A 23,932-nucleotide genomic window follows, 5' to 3' on the forward strand; every position below is an offset into this window, starting at 1 on the left:
TCCCAAAGCGGGCATGGAAAACGAATAATTCCAATGTAGTGCTCATTTGGACGCTTCATCGTTAATTTTTTGTTCTTCTTCTTTTCTACCCATTTCTTCCTCTTTCTATCTGATGAAGCGTTTATATATACCTACAACAATAAGATATAGTAGTGACGAAAGCAAAAATTGAAAAATTCCATTTTCCAGATGCTCAATATCCTTATTCCTATTAAAGATAACTGTACTGAAAGACAGAAAGAGATTGCACCACTTACGGTTTAAAGTGAAAAGTTTAGACTATTTCTATACTTGCAACTGAATCTGAAATACCGGCGCCTTTCTTTGTTTTGGTTTACTGAAGAAAACTTACACGGAGTATCACAACCCAGGATGAGTTCAGAGTAACATCTACGATATCCTCCTGAGATACAGCTGACTTCTATGACGCTCAACTTCAGAGACCGGCTAATTACACTGAAGGTCATGAGTGTAAAACTTTTTTTCTTCTCCCTTAGTTGGATTTCATTTGACTCAAGCTAATAGAAAAAAATATCTCCAAAATGCCTTGATTGCAGATTTCTATTTTACCTGTCTCCATTTATTGGTCCCACGATATACAACTTACGAAGTTTATAGCCCAAATGAAACTACAATTAACATCCCACAATTATGCTCTTTAGCTAAAGAAGAGGGGTGTTGAATGGCACTGAAAAACAATGGAATAATTGACAAACCAATAATGTAGGTGGAAACGGGAGAACTCCGAGAAAAATCCAACGAACACGATTATGTCCACCACATACTTACATGTCCTGACATTGAACTACGCCCCCCCCCCCGCACCAGAGCTAAATGAACGTGTACCACTAAGCTACTATGCCTCTAGCTAACAAATTGCATCAAAACTCTGAATGAACATACAAAAAATTGTGATTTCACTGAAAATCGAACTCGTTTGTTCACAATTCGATCACACGAGGAATTTATGTCCAAAACCGAACTACATTCTCAAATATTGTGTATTACACTATATGACGTTTACATGGCTCACGTCAAATTTAATCTCCTGATTCTAATACGTTCACATCTGTAATTGAAGTAGCTTTCAATGTCTCGTGAAGATAGGATAAGACGGGACGCGCTTTTTTTTTTTTTTTTTTTTTTTTTTTTAAAGGTTTAACATCGTTTCCAGTACCAACTCTATATGAAATGGACTAAATACGTTTAATATGAGCTCCTGCTGGAGTCTAACACAAATCTCACTCACCAAAGAGAAAGCATTAACCATTCAACAATGGGGAAGCCTTGATGGCCTTCCAAGAGGATATATTCATAGTGAATATAAATCTTTAATGAACAAGAAATCTCAACTGGTATGTCCAGACGTGAATAAGAATTAAGGCTTTCTTTTGCATACGATGTAAAGTATAACTTGACACAAAAATGCTTTTTTTTTTTTTTTTTTTTTTTTTTTTAAGATCTATTTTTTAAAACTAATAAGAAATACATACCTCCATTACACCGATTACTCGACCATATTGACCAGCACCTCCCGACTGCTTCTTGTGCAAATAATCAAACGAACATGGACTTACTAGAGATTCTCGGAAAGCTACTTTAGGCTTTCCCAAAATGACAGGACATCCATACTCCCTCTCCATACGCTGCAAGCATAAAATAAGGATTATCTTAATCTCTTCCGTGTCTAAACACTGGAGCTATCATACAAAGACTTAAAATAAATATATGTGTGTCCAATCGCCTTCAAAGGGGCAAAACCTCACCCTTTCCTCGATCATATAATTGAGGAAGGAGAGAACAATTTGAGTAGTTCTCTTTAACGTAAAGAAGAGGCACGTCTCTTATCCGTTACTGAAAACTGCATTCTAAGTGGCTCACTTGTTTCAAATATTGATAACAAATAGGTGGAAGATAAGAAGATATGGACCTCTACTATTGTCTGCAAATATCTATATACGGATCAGCCAAGAATTGCTGTTGTCGCCATTTACTTTCCTAAAAGTAAAAGCTTTACAGCTGCGCCAAAGATGTCGCTAGTAAATGCCTCAGAACTTCAGTTCTCGTTTTATTGCTACACAGATGGTGGCGTTGTGTATATTCCGACAACAACGGATAGTTAAATACGTAGCACAGCAATTTAAACACTTCATTCGAAAGTTTCGTGTCACAACTAAGCTAGAATCTTTTACTGATATTGTATGAGGGCAGCTAGAAACATTACTGAAATCCAGGGTTGGCTGGTTTAAACCAAGGTTTAAACCAGCTGGTTTTTTCAAAAAAACCAACTGGTTTAAACCAAAAAACAAAAAATGTTCGTAAAAGTGTAAGTGTTTGTAAAATCTTGATGAACACACATTTGTGGGTTATCACGTTTCACTCCCGTATATTATTCGTATTATAACCAGACCTAAATTCCCCATTCATTACTCAAAAAGATTATACTACAAAAGCAACTTTTTTTTTTATAAGTTTATAAATGTTTATTTTGTGATTTTTTGTAGTTATTATTGTTATGTAATTGCAATCGAAGAAAAATTCTAAATATTGTTTCGTTTCAATGTTTACTATTGATAAAATACATCGAAAATGCCGTACTTTTTGTGTGTGTGTGGAGGGAGGGGGGGTCATACAGACCTCACGAGAGGCCTTTAGTGAAATAAGTATCTTTGGTATCTATTTATGTATAAATGAGTCTGAGCCAAAGTGGACTCAAATAATTCGTATCTTTATTCACTTTTCTTATTGATATGCAGATTAAGTCGGTGTATTTCTTTAATTTGGACCAATAAAAGTCGTTATTAACTAACTTGAACTAAATTAGTTCTTCTGTACTCCGTACCACTTTGAAATTGTTCATATGTAATTCTGTGTAATGGTTTTACTTGTGCAACTGTTTATCTTTTTGTCCTTCTGAAATGACTCTTGACAGTTATATTAAGAAGCATGTAAAGATCAGTACAACGTTTTTTTTATCAGGATTCCTTCGTGAGTGAGTCGGCAGACGTATCGCATTTGTGGCCAATTAGTCCTGGTTCCGAGTTCAAATGGAGGACAATTTCTCTCGGATGTAACTCGAGAAGCGGTTTTTATTCCGCTTTAAGCTTATGTGACCCCTTCCAGCATAACTCGGTTGTCGCATAATAACATCAAAGCGAAACAAACTTATTTCTGTCCATATATGATATGAATATATAGAGCAAATTATTTAAACCATAAAAACCTGGTTTAAACCAAAAAAACCTGGTTTAAACCAAAAAAACCGGTTTAATTGGTTTTTTTAATAAAAACCATGGTTTTTGCCAACCCTGCTGAAATCTATATGAAAAAAGGACGTGTGCAATTCTGGAAAGGCTTTATTGCTTTTTCAAAGTATTCATGTTCAAGATCGATACACTTTTGCATACACTCAAACCAACCCTGAAACTACTTTTCCCACTCTGAGGCTGCTACCTCAGAAATCGCTGTTCAACAGCTACTTCAAGCGTCACACATTGCTCACCATGCATCTCATTTTTCATGTGTGGGAACAAAAAGAAGTCAATTCATGTTAAATCAGGTGAGTATGGACAATGAATGAAACATTAATTCGACATTTTTCCGAGAAGAAAAAAAAAAAAAAAGGTTTGGTGTGCTCAGTGAGAATTGGTGTTGACGTGGTGAAGAATGATGCGATGATTTGGGTTTGTTTTACAGAAGTCACTGAAACCTCTGGCAAACAAATTATTGTATGCCACTCAATGTTTATAGTCCTTCGATCTTCTGAAGTTATGGCTGCCACATGTCCGATATAACTGAAGAAACAAGCAATCATTTGCTCCGCAGTACTCCTCGAATAAACAACTTTTTGTTGGTTTCGAATATCTTTGAAACACCCAAATGGAGGATTGCTGTTTAGTTTTCGGATTCGTATGAACAGATCCAAGTTTTGTCCTCTGTAACGCTGTAGTATATCAAATATGACATACCTCGTTAGAAATTTTTTAAGCATTTCTTTACACCAATTGACAGAGCCTGTTTTTGAGCTTCGGCTTGAAAGTTTCAGTACATTCAGGTTACCGTGCAAAATCATAAGTATTGCTTTGATGCCAATGTTCAAGGATGCTAAATCTTACGGTATGTCACATAGTGATCATTTCACGCACAGCATCAACATTATTGGCAACACCAGATGCAGATGGACGACCTACAGTCTTATTGGATGGTGTTTTATCCCCAAAAGCCAAATGAAGTCACTCGATGCATTGTTTCGGTATTAAACTACACTTAACATCATCATAAAAAAAAAATTGACTGAAAGTGTTCACGAGAAATTTACATTTCTCATACATAACTACTATGAAAAATATACATATATGCTCAACGAAACAATCAAATGAAATTTAAACATAGCAACGTCTATCCTTTCAAATGTTATATTAGCGGGAACTAGTGTCACTATTAGTAGTAATCTGTGAAAATTTTCAGCAGCTCTCGTATAATATAATGCAACATGTAAATCGACTCAACAGATATGAAGTGTGCTGGTAAGTCTTGAGCTTTAACCCCCTTACTATATTTTTGACAATAACTTCATTAGTGTAATTATGACTTTTCATGTTGAGGTGTTTTTTTTTTTTTTTTTTTTTTTTTTCTCAGATCTGAATTAAAGGTGCAAAAATCAGTATAGATTCTACTTAAAAAGAGTATCAATGATGGAATATGTTTTCCTTTGTACAAGGAATGTCTGTGAAGGAACACTTCGCTTCAATAGTAGCAACACTAGGAGATTGTGTTCTGTCATATGCGAGGTGAAGTATGTCACTATATATTACACACCAACATACCATACTTCACTGTCGGTTAAAGTGAGGTAAAAATTGGAGGTTTTAAAATGTTGGGAAAAACGTTGGTCAAGCCCCGTTGTTTTTTAAAGATAATGCATCCATATAAAAAGTCACTACAGAATGGAAAACCGATCTCAAGTTTGAAGTCAAGCAACACTCGCCTTATTCAGCAGATGTAGCACCAAGTGATATCCACTTGTAAACGATGGCTGGGATATATTTTTTTCTTAAGTTGCACTTGGTTCAATAATGACATTCACGCGTTTTTGCATGGCTTCCGCTACTGTTTTCGTTTCACCCGCTTTAGACCAATACTCGTCTTTGTGTTTTTCACTTTTTCTTTCTTTCTTTTGTTGGTTTAAGCCTGTAGCTTTAAACGATTTCAACCAAAACTAAACTTAGGCTTCGACCTATTTCAATTAAATTTCGCAGCTAATCTAAATGGACTATCTTCGTAAGAATTTAGTTCATATTTGTCAAATTATTTCTGGAAGTTTACGTTAATTTTTTACCTTTATCCTTGGCCGATCTCAAATCGATGTGAGAAGCCATCTCTTATAAATACGTTCATGAAATTTTAGTTTTAATCGGTGAAAACTTTCCTGAAAAAAACACAAACTCAGTTTCATGCTCTTGATCTTGGCTAAAATTTGCCAATACCCCTAACCAATAAATAAATAATAGTAGACACCTAAATATATCACTGATGTGTATCATGTCAATTTTGGTCTAGATCGATTAAGCTGTTTCTGGAAGATAAATCTTTAACGCTGGTTTGGAATCTGGTCATTACCAAAGCCGTTCTTGACCCAAAAATTCTTGGTGGCTTTGCAAGTATACAACTTCTGGATCCTTCACTTCATGTACATGCCAATATTTCTCTACACTATTTTCCCACCTCACCCTCCCCTTCGCTTTGCTCTATCTGTTTCTCTCTGTTCTTGCTCCAAACATTAAGATGTGAATCAACGTCGTACAAAAGCTAGCTGTAATGGCTAGATAAGGGAATATTTTTAAAAATAAATAATTAAATATCCTATTTTTCAATTAAATTAAATAAATAAACAGAAATAAAGACTGCAAAAAATAAATAAAAAGATAAATAAACATAGAGATGCTAAATTTCTTCAGAATGATTTTATATACAAGTACGCCTCTCACCTGTGCATAGATTTCCAGATGAAGTTCACCCATACCGGACACGACAGTTTCTTTGTTTTCTGGATCCCATTCAACATGAAACGTTGGATCTTCCTTAGTGAATCTGGCAATGGCTTTACCTAAATTATCTTTATCTTTATTGTTTTGTGGTTTAATGGACATCGATACCACAGGGTCAGGAACGTAGATAGATTCCTAAATAAAGTCAAATACAGAAAGAAAAATCATGAGATAATATCAAATATGCCAAAAAACTAGTAATGACAACAATTTTATAAGAGGGTACTCGTGTCGTAATCGAAACATCATAGTCAAATTCCGTGACATATCATTCTAGTTGAGTAAGATTCTTCTAAGGCTTTCAAAACGAAGGCGGGTTGATGCTGGGATGGCTTACTTCCAAAGTTGTTAATAATGATAATAAGAATCTTACAGAAGCTGGAGGCTATACCAGTTAAGACAATTACCGTAAATTACCGTAATACTGAGACAATTACCGTAAATCTATTATTAACTTTATGATTTAGTAAAAATTAAAACAAAATTTAAAATTAATTTAACAATACGAACTCCACATCCATTTTTCTCAACAAGCCTACCAACCATATTGTAAATGTAATAGAATAGTTAGAATGTAATGTAATAGAAAACTATGGTGTGACACCGTATCAATGAAGAGAGAATTAGTGAAGGCTGTTAAAACTGCATTTTTCTATTAAGGACTCAACACTAAAACAGTTACTTAGAACTTGATCCAACTTACAGGGAAATGTTTGCTAACACAACTTCAATTTCAACAGAAAATAGAATAATAGAAGTCTGGATTCGAGAATAATTAAAGACAGCTACTTCTAATAAATATTCAGTTATCCAACCCAAGAAAACTAAATTCTTACGGTAGATCTATCTATGTGCAATGTTGGCTAAAGATGAACTATTTCTTAGAATTTTGAAATGATTGCTTGCTTATATCAAGATTATATATAAACAGCGGTGAAGAGTCAAAGAAAGACTAGTTTCGAATTTCAGAATAACTGCGATAACTTGTGTGAAGAATTCTTCATGTTTTTTGTACTGTCTTTAACTAACAAAATAACGTCAATAACCCACCGTTCGGTTCACAAAATAAGGTGTTTCTCTGTGGGTTTTTCAATGGGATGAGATAACTAAGAAGAATTAAAATGACTAGAGGGCACAATGGGTCAATGTCAAGCGTCAAGGGATGAATGTTAAAATTCAGCAGTGCACGGCCTTGTGATGAATAACACTATAGCCGCGAATGTTCTCGGAGTTCCTCGTTTACTCCATCGTCAATTCACTTATCTCCATTCACTTGTGTTTGTCACCCTAAGGGCACTTACTTTCCTCAGTTGTTATATTTTTACCAAAGGGGACTAACTTTTCTAACGTATCATCTTAACTTTCACCTAAGAGCATGAACGTTTCTCAGTTATCATCCTAATTTTCACCTACGGGTATTAACTTTACTCAGTCATCATCCTAACTCTTACCTAGGGGCACAGCTGCAGAATACTAAGATAAAGATTTATTTGAAGTAACTGAGTCTGAACAAAATAACGAAACCATCCAAAGGTAGAAAACACATTCATAAAAATTTATTCAGTAAGTATTTGAAGGTAAAGAGTTTCAAATTCCCTAAACATACCTCGTATTTACGTACGTATCACTGATTTAAAAAAAAAAAAAAAAAAAAAAATCAAAAATTTGAAACGATAAATATTACTATGCTAACAAAATATATTATCCTGGTAATTTTAATAAGAGAAGAAAACGTTCGTTAATGTAAATAATAATAATAATAATAATAATAATAATAATAATAATAATAATAATAATAATAATAATAATAATAATAATAATAATAATAATAATAATAATGATTGAATACAAAGATGAACTCTGATAATAAAGTCTGTGTTAATTCCTAAAATATTAAGAAGACAAAAATTAAAATTAAAAATCACAATAAAATAACTACTAAAATACATTATAAATTCTGAAATAAAACCTAGTATTATGACGTGTAATTATTTTAGTTTATTAAAAGCCGTGATATTAAAATATATTAGCTCTTGTACTACAAGAACTCCTGTACAAAATAAGCTCTTGTACTACTTATTGGAACTTTCAGATTCAAATTTTTATAATATAATCTGAACTACAGTGGTTATCCAATATCAAGTCTTCTCTACAAATGTATAGCCAATTAATTTTCTACTGTCCACTAGTGGTTCCAATTTACCCTTTAGAGAATGGCCAGTGAATAAATAAATAAAATAATAATAATAATAATAATAAAAACCGTAGACTTTTACGTTGGCGGCCCTAGTAGCTTTGCTAATTGTCACAGGGACATGAACAATTCCTTGTTCGAAAGCTTATGGAAAACAGATTCCAACGCGGTAACTTTTGTCTCCCCGTTTCAAACCCGTAGAACAAGAAGAAAATGAACAATTGCTTTTATTTTTTGCCTTTCTGAGACACTAGCAACCCTGTTCGCAGTCGTACACCGGAAAAAAAAATAGCCCAGACATTGGGTGCAATCATATAAAAAAAAGAAAGGCCATAGACCCAATAGCAAGGAAGTAAAAATTCGGAACTTCGTACCTCCGATAGTCACCCTGTATATTTTTTGCTATTGGATAGCGGTCTAGCCTCATGTTGGCAACCCTAGCGACGCCCCTAATTGTCACAGAGATATAAGTAATAGCTTGTTGGAAAGCTTATGGAACACAGATTCCAATAAGGTAACTTTTGTGCTCCCCTTGCGTACGACAAAGAACAGTGTTGTCATAGCCCCATAAACTTCGAACAAGTGCATTTCCCCCCGACTTTTTTCTTCTTCTTCTTCTTTTAGGGTCTGGGCACAGGTAGCACAAAAATTATCTCGTTGGAATCTGTGTTCCATAAGCTTTCCAACAAGCTATGACTTATATCTCTGTGACAATTAGGAACAATTTCCGCCCCCCTCCTCCCCCCCCAAAAAAGCTGATGGGTTGGAAGAACTAAAAACATCTAAATTTCCCCCTATCCTTCTGCTGCGGGACCATCGATGTGGATGAAATGCACGCCGTTGAAAAATGTCATCCTTCCTGAAGCGATTGACATGTATATCATCTCTCTAGGTTAATTAGGATCTGAGCTACAGAGATTTAAACTGCTGTGTTTGTATCAGAGACACCCGTTCTCTAAAGGTTAAAATATTTTTTCCAGTAGTCTGACGTATTACAGTAGTATGCAAGTTCCAACTTAAAACGCAACATTTTAATAAAACATTTTCACACCATTTCAATAATATTTGTGTGTTTTTGACTGTCCCAAATTACCAATGTATATTATAATTTCGATCTTACCAGCAGTTTATACAAATGTATGTACGTGTCTGGTCGACAAAATGCAGGCCATTCTTTGGACATGAACCCAATTTTTTTCTTTGCTTCGTTACAGATGTTTTGTAGCGATCAATAAACAGTAAGGACTTATCAAATATTGCACCTGAATCCCTTATCGTGTTATTTTTTACAATATATTACCTTGTTTTCGTGGAATTTGTTACTGTAAGTAAGACACTTAGTTTCTATACAAATGATATTCATATTATTATCTTTGCACTATATAATAATTATACTTAGATCTTCTCATAACATAACATTGTCCTCAATATTATTGACAATTCTAAAATGCTTGACGTCATCGGCATAAAGTAAAACTTTGGAGTAGTATAAAACTGTTGGTAGGTCATTAATTAAAATTGAAAAAAAAAGTAATGGTTCTAATGCAGAACCCTGAGGAATTCCATTAATGATAGTAGATGAATCAGATACATTACCAATTTTAATTTGATATGTTATACCAGTTGTTACTTTTTTATTTTATATATATATATATATATATATATATATATATATTTTAAATTAGAACACCTGTTTGACAGTTTCTTTAACAGTAATTTATTATCAACTGAATCAAGGGATTTAGGATTTAAATTTCTGGGTTTTCGGCATTTAGCCCGTCATGTTTTTAGGGATGACGTTCCTCGGCGGGCACATTATCCGGGGAAACGGAAGGAAGAAAGGATAGGGGAAGGAAGGAAGCGGCCTGGGACCTATAAGTTAGATACCACCCCGGCATTTGCCTGGTGTGAATGAGGAAAACCCAGAAAACCTCATTCAGGGTGGCTGGCCCTGAAAAAGCGTTTAACACTTTTTCGACCGAGTGCCCCCACCAGGAATCGAATCCGGGACCGCTCACACCGAAGGCGAGAGCGTTAGCGACTACGCTACGTGGGGCCACATCAACTGAATCAAACCAATATATACAGCATCAGTTTGTGATCTGTGTTTCATTGCATAGTAGACATAATCAGTTACTTCATACAAATTAGTTACAATTGATTTGTCTTTATGAAAGACATATTCTGGTTCTTGCACTATATTCATTACATTCAAAGAACAAATGTTATGAATTTTAAAAATTTTAGAAAATACATTCAACAGTTATTGGGCTGTAATAGTTTGGATTTTATTCCTGTAAACTGGTATTACATGTACATCTTTCTACTTCAACGGATATACCTATTCTTAATGAGACATTGGATGTTTTTGATACAATTGGGGTTATTTCTTTTGAACATACTTTTTAAATATAATTTGGACCTGTAGATGCTAGTGATCGAAGATTACCTATTACTTCAATAACATCATTTAGATGTATTACTGGAATCATTATGTTGTTGGTGTTAGGATTACTATCTCGTTCCAATGTTTGGACTTTTAGATAAAACTGTTATAAAATAGATGAGCAACATATTTTACCCATGTAAAAATGGTTCCATTGAACAAAATCCTATTTGGTGCACGTTTGTTTTGTGACTTTACAAAATTGTTTAAAAACCAAAAATTATTATATATATATTGCAATTCGTCAAAATAACATTTTTAAAGGTTATTGTACATTCTTCTCACAATTTTTCTCAAAGCAGATAACTTTATACATGACTGAATTACCAGTTTTCTTAAATTTTACAAAATATTTCGTATTCTTGCTTATTAATAATTTTAACTGTTTAGTTGTTCACGAACTTTATTTTCCTATTGTGTACCTCCCTTTTTTTTCATTTGTTTTCAGTGTATTTCCTAAACAGTCATGCAGTAATTTCGTAGTATTATTTACATTTGCTTAGAAAAATATCGATTTTCATATTATTTTTGATGTCCTCATACAAAGAATAGAAATTGCCTCTTATATAATCATATACTTCACCTTCATTTTAAGTAGTAATAATATTCTTAGCGAACTTACCATAGACAGATTCAACTTCGAATCGGTAACAAAAGAATCTCCGCTAGCACAATCAACCCCAAACAAGGCAAATATATCTCCAGCGTACACTTCATTAACATCCTCCATTTGGTCAGCGTGAAGTCGTACTAATCTTGATACCCTAATCTAGCACAAGAAAGAAAAGGACAGTCAGTACTCTTGCCTACAGTAACTACTACTTTTACCAATTAATTCAATGAAAATCATAATTATATATAATGCAACTCTTCTCTACGTTACTAATCTTTATTTTCTGAATTTCTGCTTCTCTGATTGGAGTTAAACATCCGTTTTCGAAACACAAGTAAAGGGAAGGGACTTACAGTTAACAAAAATCTTATTAGTTCGATGATAACACACACAGTAATATTATTATCCTATTCCCATAGTCCAAAGTGGCAATATAACTACCTTTTTATCATTATTTCTATGATACTACTGAATGTTAAGACATACGTAGACCACTTGTTAAGCCTTACATCTATTTCGTATTTATTCATCTATATTATTATAATTGCTCATTCCTCCATACATATCTCCGGATCATTTTTCGTAATTTCAATTATTATTTGTCCACTCGACAATCTATATTACATTTTACAAGTTATTACACACAATTGCCCCTTCTGATTACCTATAGAGAGTTTTCAAAAAATCAAATACATGATAATACAAACAAAATAATTCTCTCTACTGCGATAAAACCCAATCATCTGGCACTACCTGACGGTCCAACATTGTGCAACAGGCCAACCCAACAGTCGAAATGTAGACCTGAGATACAGACTAAAGTAGATATGGAAGTTTAGTAATAGAGTTTTCATCTTTAATACGTCAACGTTCAGTGTCACCTACAGGTGACATTACTTCAAAGGCAAAAATGAAAATGAAATGAAATTTTTGAGCTTTACGTCCCACGGATATTCCGGTTAAGCTACAGGAGACGGTGATTATGAGAAATGAATGAAATGGTGGAATGAAGAAAGTGGGAGAAAACGGGAGAACCCTGAGGAAACCCACGCACACGGTGTTTGTCTACCACAAAGTTAATTTGGCTCGAACAGGGTTTGAATCGGGGACCCCATGCACCAGAGGTGAACGCTCTACCAGTAAGCCACCGCGGCCCCTACTTTAAAGGCGCCTGCTTCCTCATACAATACGTGGACTTCGAAACTTTTTTGTGTGTGGTGATGCAACATACATAGGTAAGTGACGAGTGCTACTATGATTCACTAGGACGTACAAATACGTAGGTATTCAATGTCAGCGCATCTTATTGCAGACATGTCTAATTTGTATGCTATGCAAAGAAATCATTTGCTAAACGTTACAACTGCATGAATAAAAGTTTTCATTGCAATTCTTCTACTATTAGAATACTTAGCTCCAAAAAAATATACGCGTTTTGGGAAATACGATCAGACACTCACAATGAAATGATAGCTAACAGCGTGCGAAGAATCAGATTCCTCGAAATACAGAAGTACTTGCACGTCTGTGATAACTTGAACTTACTAGCGGACGACCGATATGCTAAACTAAGACAATATTTTACACTACTAAACCAAACATTTTTGTGTATTTTTGGAAACTATCATCCAGTCACGTCTCTGTGGATGAAATAATTGTGCCTCATTATGAACATCACGGAGCTAAACAGCATATCCATGGAAAACCGTTGCGATTATGTTATAAGATGTGGTCAATGGCTACTCGTATTGGATATTTGATTTCATTCGAGTCATACCATGCTACTAAATATTCACAACTTCCTCAGCAGGATAAAATAGGGTTAGGTCCGTCTACAGTTTTGGAAATCACAAGATGTTTACCAGAATCAATGGTCCCATACAATCTCTACTTTGACAATTATTTTAAAACGTTTCCATTATTGTCACTATTTACTGCAAGAGGATTTGGAGGTACAGGAACGATCAAAGAAACACGTTAGCAGAACTGTCAGGTAGAGAATTCAAAGTTTCTGAAAAAAGAGAAAAGGGGATGCTTTTCCTACAAGACATAATTACTGTAAAATGGCATGACAATAATATAATGGCGAAAGCGTCAAATTGTCACAGTGTTATTCCGTTGTGCAAGTACACTCATGTCCAAAATGATTGTCGCATATCTATAACTGTCTTCTTGTAAGAATATAATTTGATAATGATTTTGCAGGGTACTTTTCATACTGATACTATTTGTATAATCGGGAAATGTATATTTGTGGTAAATTTCATAGGAAAAGAATTTTAAATTCGAAAATTAGAGTGAGTAAAACAAAATGTTGCTAAATGGACAAGAAAGTTTTATTTTCGTTTTATTGTTCTTATTTACTGCTCTTTTGACATGTAATTTGCAACATACATGTCTTTGCAGATTATACACATACTAACACTGTAAGAAATACCGGGCGAATTCGTTATCAAATTAAATTCCTATAACAACATATTTATAGATATGCGACAATAATTTTGGCCATGAGTGTATCTCGAATTGGGTCTGTCGATGAGGAAAAGACAAAAATAGAAATCGACTGCCCCGTCACTGTACAGAAATACAACTCATACATGGATAATGTCTATCGGTTCGACCAAAATGTTACTCCGATGAGAATATGAGTGCATAGAAAGAAAGGGTGGTCCCACTTTTTGCATTTGGCATTGATGCGGCCTGTCAGAATGCATGGTTGCTGATGAGGGAAACTCAGGGAGGAAATACCAGCTACTGTGAATTTCGCAATTAGTCGTTCAAGCATACTGTAACATGTTAGGACAGCCTTCCGCACGGAAAGTAGCTTGTGGAAGTCCCATGGAGGTACGTGTTTCCCAAGAACTTAATTGTTATTGAAATCAACATGAACGTAAGTTGTACGCAGCGGGATGTGCTAATTGTCACAAGCGTACAATATTGATGTGTAAGAAATGCAATGTTGGTTTGCACGTTCATTGCTAATATGAGTATCACGTTAAAACATAAGTGTGTCTATAGAAAAATTACAGAAAATTCATTTTGTAGTATGTATTGTGAGGTACTATCAATGATCTCATTGGCCTATTATGGAAACACAACTGTTAATTTGTTAAAATGTACCGATGTCAAAATATATGTCTTTTGAGGAAGGTATCCTCTGAAATTGTTCTTATAATGCCCAGAGGTGACACTTCCACCTAGAGGTGACACTTCCACATTATTATAAGTATTATGTTTTTGAACTAAATGAGACATATTTTATAATCAGTAGGCCCAAACCACTTAAAACATGTAGTAGTGCAAAAAAAATTCACTTCCATTAACTTATGGGCGTTGACGGGTTAATACATAACGTTGAAGTCCGACTCCAGATTTTTTTAAAAGTAATAATTATCATCCTATGCATGTTTTCCTGGTGTTCTTAAAATCTCTTAATTTCTTATTATAATTCACTTGCATTTACAACAAGAAGTGAGCATTCAAACCACTCTATTACTCGCAAATCTTCTGAATTATGGGAAATTATGCGAAGACACGAGCAGTATCATAAATTAAGTTATTTGTACTAGTACCTGTACAGAGTACGGCAATCTTATTTCAAGATCTTCCTATAGTGCACAAAGATCGTAGTCATGATATAAATATTGAATTTTTAGACTGTAAACAGTCCTGAATAAGTCATTCCACATATTTTCTTTTTATTATATACTAGCTGAAGTACCCATTTTTCGCATGAGGGCTGTATTTGGAAGTTAACTCCTGTGGGAATATCACCATTCATCTCAACGACAGCGAAAACTATGGATTTGACACTAATATGGGTCATTTTGGATTATTTTTACATGTTTCGGTACCCCCTCCCGCATACAATATGACTGAATTTGAAAGTCATCGCTAATGAAAGGGTCACCATTGATCTCAGCGACCGCGAAAACTACATATTTGACCTAATATCGATCATTTTGGATTACTTTTACATATCTCGGTCTCCCCGCCGGTGACCCCCGGCCCGCAGCCGAATGGGGTAAATTTGGAAGTTAATGCGATCGGAGTTTCACCATTGATCTCAGACCACGAAAACTATGAAATCGACACTAATATCGGTCATTTTCTACTACTTTTACATGTACCAGTAAACGCCCCCCCCCCCCCGAGACCCCCTGGTTCAAAATTTAAAAAAAAAAGCTTTGTCTTGGTCTAAGGCTTGGACCAAGGTAACCATGACCCAAATTTGGTAACCCCAGGCCGCACACAGACACACAAACTCCTTATTTTATTTATATTAGAAGATATCCATAAAGATGGTAAAAGAATATGGCTCTTCATAACGATATCACTAGTGTTCATAACAGTACATGTTTCAAAAAGATAAAAATACTTTATTTACTGCCTGTTTGCTTATTCTTCCTTCCAAACAAACTAATTTGTACATATACTCTGTCGCTAACAAATGGTAAGCACACAAGAAATCTGTTCAATATCCATCAAAAACAAATAATTTTGGCTATAAAAACGTAATTTTTGACAGAAATATATTATACATGCCACATACACTAAACGTAACAGTTAAAGCTAAGAACGACTTAGCTCAATTTCGTTTTAACTATGGATATAACAGAGCAAACAACTGACATGTATAATATCCGCCTGTTAAAAGGAACCAATCTTTTCTGATTTACATTTTTATATCCATAGGAACAATGGTGTAAGGTAGTTAATAGTTCATTTTTTTTTTTTTTTCATCGGATTCCTCATCATAATCATGCCCGACAACTTACCTTCTTCCCTGTCCTTGTGTTGAAAATATTATCTCCTTTCTTCAAAGCACCTTGATAGCATCGTAAATACGTTAACTGACCGAATCTTCCTGCTTCTAACTTGAATGCTAAAGCAACAAATGGATGCTGTCCATCTCGAGCAGAGCTTAGCAATATTTTCTCTGTTTCTCTGAAAATAAAACTAACTAGTAAAACATTCCAAAATAAGATTTTACATTAACCTAATTATTTTGGGATAACTCTCAGAAGTCAGTCTATTGATAACATTTCCATTGGGCCTGGTAAGAATTAGTACGTCATGATGGTGTTGACATACATCTTGAAACAAAATATAATATCTCCAACTATAATACCAATAATTGAATTCTCTGGACTGTAAATCACAATTTGAATACTGTTACTTCGTAATTACAGTATTAATCCGATGATATTCACAAAATAAAATTTACAAAATAAGCTTTTACAGCTTCATATTAAGATTTTTAATTCAATTTATTCTGTCTGTTTTTCACATTCATTTTTTTCTTCATTTTTTTACAGTCCTAAAATAAATTAGCAATGCAAACATGAGTCAGTTTTCCCACTTTTATGCGTATTTCTGAAAATCGATTGATACTAACCAAATAGAATACACATAAATAAGAACAAGATGCTGTATTAATATTATCAAATTGAAATAACTATAAATGAAGGCAAAATAGAAACAAAATGGTAAATGGTAACAGTTAATTGGACATGGAATGGTAAACATGGAATGAAAATAAATTAAACATACGACTTGTAAAGTTATTAATAGCCTTGTTATGATAAGCTTACAAGCGATGGATAACATAGGATGTCTCACTTACTATCGAAGTCTAAATTTCGCGAATAATTTTAATACTAATGAGATGTTGAAGCGAAATTTCAATAGGGTGCACTCGCTGCACAAGAAATGAAATATACATGTAGTGTGGCGCCTAACTATTCCAAATAGCGCTGCCATTTTGTTTCGGTCATTTGACTAGTAATGTCTATACATTACTGTTGACATTTGCGAGTTGTAGTGTTTGTGCATGGTTACAGCACAGTTGAAAACTGTATCGATATACTCTGAAGCAACGAATGTTTATTGTTTGTATTGTTTATTGTTTATACTCAGTCAAATAAGTTCAACATAATTTGTACTCGTTGAACAAACTCAAAACTAACAGATGCTTATTGCTCAAATTTGCAGGAGTTCGTCACAAAATGTCAAGAGAAAACGATCCAGAATGTGAAAGGCCGACTACTGGTGTTTTCCAAGAGATCACAGCATTGATTTACAAGAGAATTAGGATTCTCGAGAAGTACTTGTTATCGTGCTGTGACAAAAAAGTTCATGCGTACCGTGTCTTTGTGATAAATCAATTAAAAGAGCCTGATGAGCTTACAGCCATACTATCAATGGTTTCAGACACTTCAGGAAAATCTGGACATTGTGAGCTGTATTTGGTTTTCGGACAAGAAATAGTTTCACCTATTGGGGTAAATTAATTCTCAAAATTCCATATTTGGGCAAATAAAAATCCGAACGCAATACATGAAGAACTAATTATTTCCGTGAAGATTGGTGTTGGATAACCTGTCGGTGCATGATTGGTCCCATCTTTTTGATACAATCGTCATAACAGCTGCACACATGGAAACCATTAGCATCTACCAAACTGGCGACAAAAAACCTCTTCACTGGATATTTCTGATGAGATAAAACGACGTCCCACACATTACATGCCAGAGTAGTCGAAATTCAATCCTTTTTCGTCGATCGTGTTATTTCGAAGAAACTTCGGTCTCCGTCCTCGCCTGATTTGATGTCGCCTAATTACTTTTATGGGGCTACCTGATAAGAGCGAACAAATCACGAATCATAGACATCTTGAAAAGAAACGTGAACAAGCCACCTTAGGCAGTAACGTCAAATATACTGGGATGGACGTTCCAAATTATTGAGTCAGGTTCAGTGTTATCTGGATACAAATAGTGTCCACTCCAAGCATGTTATGTTGTTGTCACATTTCTAACAATTTAGATACATCCACTTCAACCTTCATTGCTATTGACACTAATTTTCACTAGTGTCAAAATTATTAAATAAATACTCGGTAGCAAGTGGGACACCCGATATATTACATTACTCGTATTTCACTGTCTACTTACTCTTTTCCAGTTTCTTTCAAAGCATAATTCTCAACTTCACCTGGATGGGGAAGATAATGCAACACAGCATCAAGCAGAGGTTGGACACCTTTATTTTTCAATGCAGTTCCGACCAAAACAGGAGTGAAAGTCCTGCGTAAACATGCCCGCCTTATGGCTGCCATCAAATCAGCTTCTGTTGGAGTCTTTTCCTCTAAAAAATATATATATATTAAATAAATAATAAATAGATATTAAAAAAAAACACATACTTTTAAACTTTAGTGACCTAAATAAATTACACAATAATCAAGAAGTAGATTTAACTCAATGCTATATATGGTATATTACCCCCGAAAGTTATCTTTACAATGAAGCAATGGGTCTTCTGAAGTTGCGAAAGATTTCTTCCTCTTATTTTTGGTTATTATTCTAATGTAATATTCAGTGCATATTAAGACAAAAATTGTTAAACATAAGTATTAGCGAAGAATTCGCTAAGTGGCTTACTAATAGCTGTAAATTAAATTGAAGTAATAACAAATTCCAAGAGTGTGATCCATGTGAAATGTTTTAATTCGTCTTGTTCTATGCATAAATGGGTACGCACTTCTATCACTGATAACACCTCACACTTTCTCCTCCCTCGTTCAGTTCACTGGGCGAGTCTGATCATACTACTATACACCCATTCGCAGCTCAGGTCATTTTATGTTAATTATTTACAAGGAGGGTAGACAGGGTATATTTGCCTTAAATATGAAATTAGTAAATTTAGTACAATTGAAAATAACAGCATAAAAACGAGAAACCATACATAAAATAAGAAATATTAAATTAGGCTACAATCCAAATCTGGTCCTCCCGTTATCGGCGTTCTGAATCGTACATATCTATAAACTGAGAAGCTATTCTGATGAGAAAATTACTGAAATGTTATGAGTCGGATTGTTCGCTACCGGATTGGTACTAGTCAAATTTGATATAGTCACCACTATCTTGGTAATCGGAACAGCTCGATAATAACCTATCCACAAACCATTCTTAAACAGACTCCCTATCATACTACATGCGTCTGTCCACGTATCTTCTCTTCCTATATCGATAGTCTGATGTTTTTCTTCCGATTAATTGGCAACGGTTATATTTTCCTGTTACGTTAATGTAGGAAGACGTATTAATTTTCCAACTCAACAAAGTGTGACATATCGAAACTCATTTCCAAAATAAAGGAATGTCTTCTTGTACGTAAAGAATTTAAATGTAAGTGTTAAGCTTCCTCGATTAGCCAAAATGTTATTTGATTGACCTATAGCACCAGTGAAAGACTGTTTTTTATTTTCAAACTTAAGCTACGAGTATTTACAAAATATGAGTATACTAAAATAAATGATCATTTTTCTTTAAACAAATTTTCTTGTCATACTCAATACGAAAGGAGTGACGAGAATCGAGAAAACCGGCAATTTAGAGTTCTATTCATATCACTGAGATTATAATACAGGAATCCAAACCACATGACCCCTGCAAACATAAATACCCTCATATTTGCTAATAACTTAGAATAATAGAGCTCCTTCATGGCTAAGCAGCTAGTGTATGCGCCTTTGGCGTGGGAGACCCGGGTTTGATTCCCGGTCAGAGCTCATGTGGTTCGGATTTCATGTTAGTAAGTAGGTCCACGTCTTCTATAGCCTGCTGAACGGGACGTTAAACTCAAAATCAACTCAACTCAACTTAGAATGATGGTCCAACTCTTCAAATGTAACACTGTTATCTAATCAAATGTAAGTATCCAAAAAGAAGAAAGAAAAAATCACCATATATTGGCTATGTTTGATGCAAATATGTAAATAGGGTATGAACAAAAAATATTTGCAATAACATATGTAAACAACATGTAATTGAACAAAAGAAAGAAAAGAATCTTACCAAGAAACATTTCTCCTAAAATATCATCTACATTGGATACGTGTTCTATTAATTCTTGTCTTCTATCACTTGCTTCAGCCCTCATATTACTTGGAATTTCATCTTCTCGAATCGTCTCTCTGAAAGAATATGCTTATTTTTAGTTGTAAAATAATACCAAGACTACATAGTAACTCCCTACAGAAACAACAAATGAAGTTAATTTTTGGGCAAGTTTTAATACAAGGTCTCAGTATTTGAAACGACATGAAGTTACGCACTCGAAATCATGAAGTCAATGACTGTAGTGCTAACCATTATTTTCCGCATGGCCTTGCAATTTGTTTTCAATATTAAAATGGTAAGAAAATAATAGGAAGTATGATCAACATATGCACATCGGACAAAAAAATTAGTTAGCCTGTAGAACCTCTTAATATAGGGGAAGAACGACACTGGCCCGGATAACCGTCTAGATTATGTTTGGAAATTTATGAGGTGTTGTAGGTACGCCATATCGATATGAATCCACCCGCCCATCAGCAGATCTCATAGTTAAAGCAAAGTGCCGGAATATCTATTTCTGCTTTGTACCCGCTGCTCCTAATAGTCCCACAAATTTTCAACTAGATTTAAAGGGAAACCATGGTGGCTCAATGGTAGAGCACTCATATCTAGTGCATGGGGTCCTAATTTGTTCCATGTTCGCGCCAAGTGAGCTTTGTGGTAGACAAACACAGTGTGCGTGGGTTTTACGGTTTCCCCATACTTTCTTCATTCCACCACTTCGTTCATCATCAGCATAATCATGAGACGTTAAGCTAAAAAAAAAAAAAAAAAAAAAAAAAAAAAAAAAAAAAAAAAACTAGGTTTAAATCTGGGAACTTTGCAGGCCAGATCAAGTGCGACGTAGTACCTGAGTGTTCCTCAGATTACGTACGAACAGTTTGAACCCAGTGAAAATAAGAGTATGCACTGAATATTCATGATGAAGATAGTGAAATTCATGATGAAGATATTTACCTGTATTTACCAACACAGAAAGATGCCCAATTAAAGTTTTGAAATATTACAATACATTTTTACAACAGTTTTTTCAGTGTATTACATGACATACATACATCAATTTTATCATGTTTTCGACATACCAATATATTTTCAAGATTAGTGACTTCAGCACTATGTTGGTCCTAGCCGTTTTGCAATAAAAGAGGCCTGTATTATTAGTTCTAGTTCTAACTAAAGGAACATAGAAGTTTAACGTTGATATAAAGTTTGAGCAATCGAATTAATTTTGAATTATTTTTTGAAGGAATACTAGATTGGCAATATTATGGCTTTATTGTAATGAGTAAATATTAAAATTGTCTATCAGTGTGCTATAGTTTTCAAGTGAGAGATAAATTCCACTTACTTTGTATATCAAATACCTAAGAAATTTTGACTGAATTTTTAAAATTTGTTGGCGATATTTTTGTTGTGAGGGGTTCCAAATTATAACACCATATTGCAACTTGAAGCCTACATATGAGTAATATAACTTCAAGAGTGTAGCAATATTGCTGAATTCTTACCACTTCTAATTATGAATCCTAATAATTTAAAGACATCATGAGTAACATTTTCGATGTGATTATTGAACGTTAATTTCGGGTCAAATTAATACTAGATCTTTACAGGTCTCTTTATAGAAGTATTACTAAACTTATAATCATATTTAAGAGTATTTTTGTTTCTGGTGAACGATAAACGTTACCATTTGTTTATCTTACTCCAACTTTATTGACTGAACACCAGTTCGCAATATCCTCCAAATCGCGTTGTCAATCAAGGCAATCATGCACGGATTTTATTTTGCTGTATATTTTGAGATCATCGGTGAACAATAATTTTTCACAACTGCATATGTGACCTGGAAGATCGTTGATAAATACTACAAATAGTAAAGGGTCTAGGTTGAAGCTCTGTGGAATTCCTGACAAGGCAAAATACTTGTCTGATCTAAATTCTTTAAAGACAACTGTGTGCTTACGCTCTCTTAGATATGATGATATGCTGAAAAGAATTTGGTGAGGATTGAAGAAAAAATATAATAATTTAGTTTGTTTAACAGTATTTTACGACATATTATTTATATATATATATATATATATATATATATATATATATATATATATATATATATATATATAGGGGCGGATCCAGGATATGATCAAGGGAGGGGCTAAACCATATTTTGCCGTTTTATCCAGTGTAAAGCAGGATTGAAGCCCATTTTATCCAGTGTATACTCGAGCGTCAAGGGGGGGGGGGGCTGTAGCCCCTATAGCTCCCCTTGGATCCGTCACTGTGTATATATATATAAAATCTTCATCTAACGAATCAGCTATAAAGTCGGTGAGTCTTGTTACATTAGTTGTTGTTGACTTACGAGTAACAAAGCCATGTTAATAGGTGGAAAATCAATAATCCATTTACACAATATTTGTTCAAACTTTCGAAACATATATTTGTTCGTTGATATGGGTTTAAAATTATTAATTTCATATTTATTATTAGATTTAGGTATCGGACAGACTAATGAGGATTTCCATTTATCAGAGAAGGTGCAAGTTTTAATGGTGAGGTTGAAAGCAATCTGTGGGGGATATTTAAATGTCAATACAGCTTTTGATTATATACAAATGTTCTGGATTTTATGTCTTTTATTGTCATTTCAATTTCGTGTAAATAAATTTTATTAACACACAGCGTTTCTAGGATTTCATTCCCGTTACTTGGTAAGATATTTGCCATAGTCACGTTAGGGTCTGATGAAGAGGACACAAATACAGAGGCGAAGTATTGAGCAAAAGTATTGGCTACTTCGTCATTATGACGGAGCTGCCATGCAAATTTCAATGTGCATTCAGGGAGATGTTTAATCCTATATTTTAAGTATTAAATAGTTCCAAAGTTCTTTAGGATTATTGTTAATATTTTCTTCCGGATAATTTTGGATAAATGAATTATATACTATCTTGATGTTCTTACGCAATTTGTCTTTCGTAATGTTCTTACGCAATTTGTCAAATATTTTACAGAAGTTGATTAAGCTGGTAAATTTATACTTGCTATGATACTTCACTTTCATTTTGAGTTTTTGAATAATTTCCTTTGTGAGCCAGTAATGATGTAAGAAGCAGGGAACTAACCTTTCCGACATCGATCTGCCTTCAAAGACAGAGTAGTTGAATTAGCATGTTCACACGAATCAGTAAGGTTACGGCTTACTGCAACTTGATTTTATCACTCACGTTAAGCCATCAGAAGTCTATATCTAGTCCAGATATACCATGAAAATCTAATTAACTTTACGAAAGTTATCGTAAGACCATTTTCAAAATGACAGGAAGTTCAATTCATTCCTTGATTCTCGACTGATTCTATACTCAAGCGTTGGGGATGCTTGGAAAAATCTGATACATATATATCATATTCCATAAAAAAGGAAAATTTGTTTACGAAAGTTATCGTGGAATGTTTTTTTTGATCGATAAAGTAAATGCCCTCATTGCTACATGGGTAATCATTGAAAACCTTAATATATATACACTTGACGAAAAGTATCGTGGACTACATTTATTTTTCCATTGGGATTTCACCCTTAAATTCTTGACAGACTTTAACCTCATGCAGTAAGATGATTGGACATCTAAAAGAAAGCATATGCCATATTGCATCAAAAGCGAATCATTTTTGTGAAAGTTATCAAAGAAAATTATTTTCTTTCAAATTATATTTACC

General features: G+C 34.2%; 1 protein-coding gene across 2 annotated transcripts in view; it reads right to left on the reverse strand.

The window, feature by feature from the left end:
- Positions 1 to 23,932, reverse strand: part of mEFG1 (mitochondrial translation elongation factor G 1) — a 65,149-nt gene that overhangs the window by 17,714 nt on the left and 23,503 nt on the right. For both annotated transcript variants that reach the window (XM_081768569.1, XM_081768568.1), the window contains exons 6-11: positions 20,168 to 20,286; positions 18,257 to 18,449; positions 16,079 to 16,247; positions 11,310 to 11,456; positions 5,988 to 6,182; positions 1,494 to 1,646 (exon numbers count right to left, since the gene is read on the reverse strand). In XM_081768569.1, the coding sequence (XP_081624695.1) occupies positions 1,494 to 1,646; positions 5,988 to 6,182; positions 11,310 to 11,456; positions 16,079 to 16,247; positions 18,257 to 18,449; positions 20,168 to 20,286 (976 nt within the window). The remainder of the gene's footprint in view (positions 1 to 1,493; positions 1,647 to 5,987; positions 6,183 to 11,309; positions 11,457 to 16,078; positions 16,248 to 18,256; positions 18,450 to 20,167; positions 20,287 to 23,932) is intronic.

This window comes from Thermobia domestica, chromosome 8, assembly GCF_964235325.1.
Source record: "Thermobia domestica chromosome 8, izTheDome1.hap1.1, whole genome shotgun sequence".
Lineage (NCBI taxonomy): Eukaryota > Metazoa > Arthropoda > Insecta > Zygentoma > Lepismatidae > Thermobia > Thermobia domestica.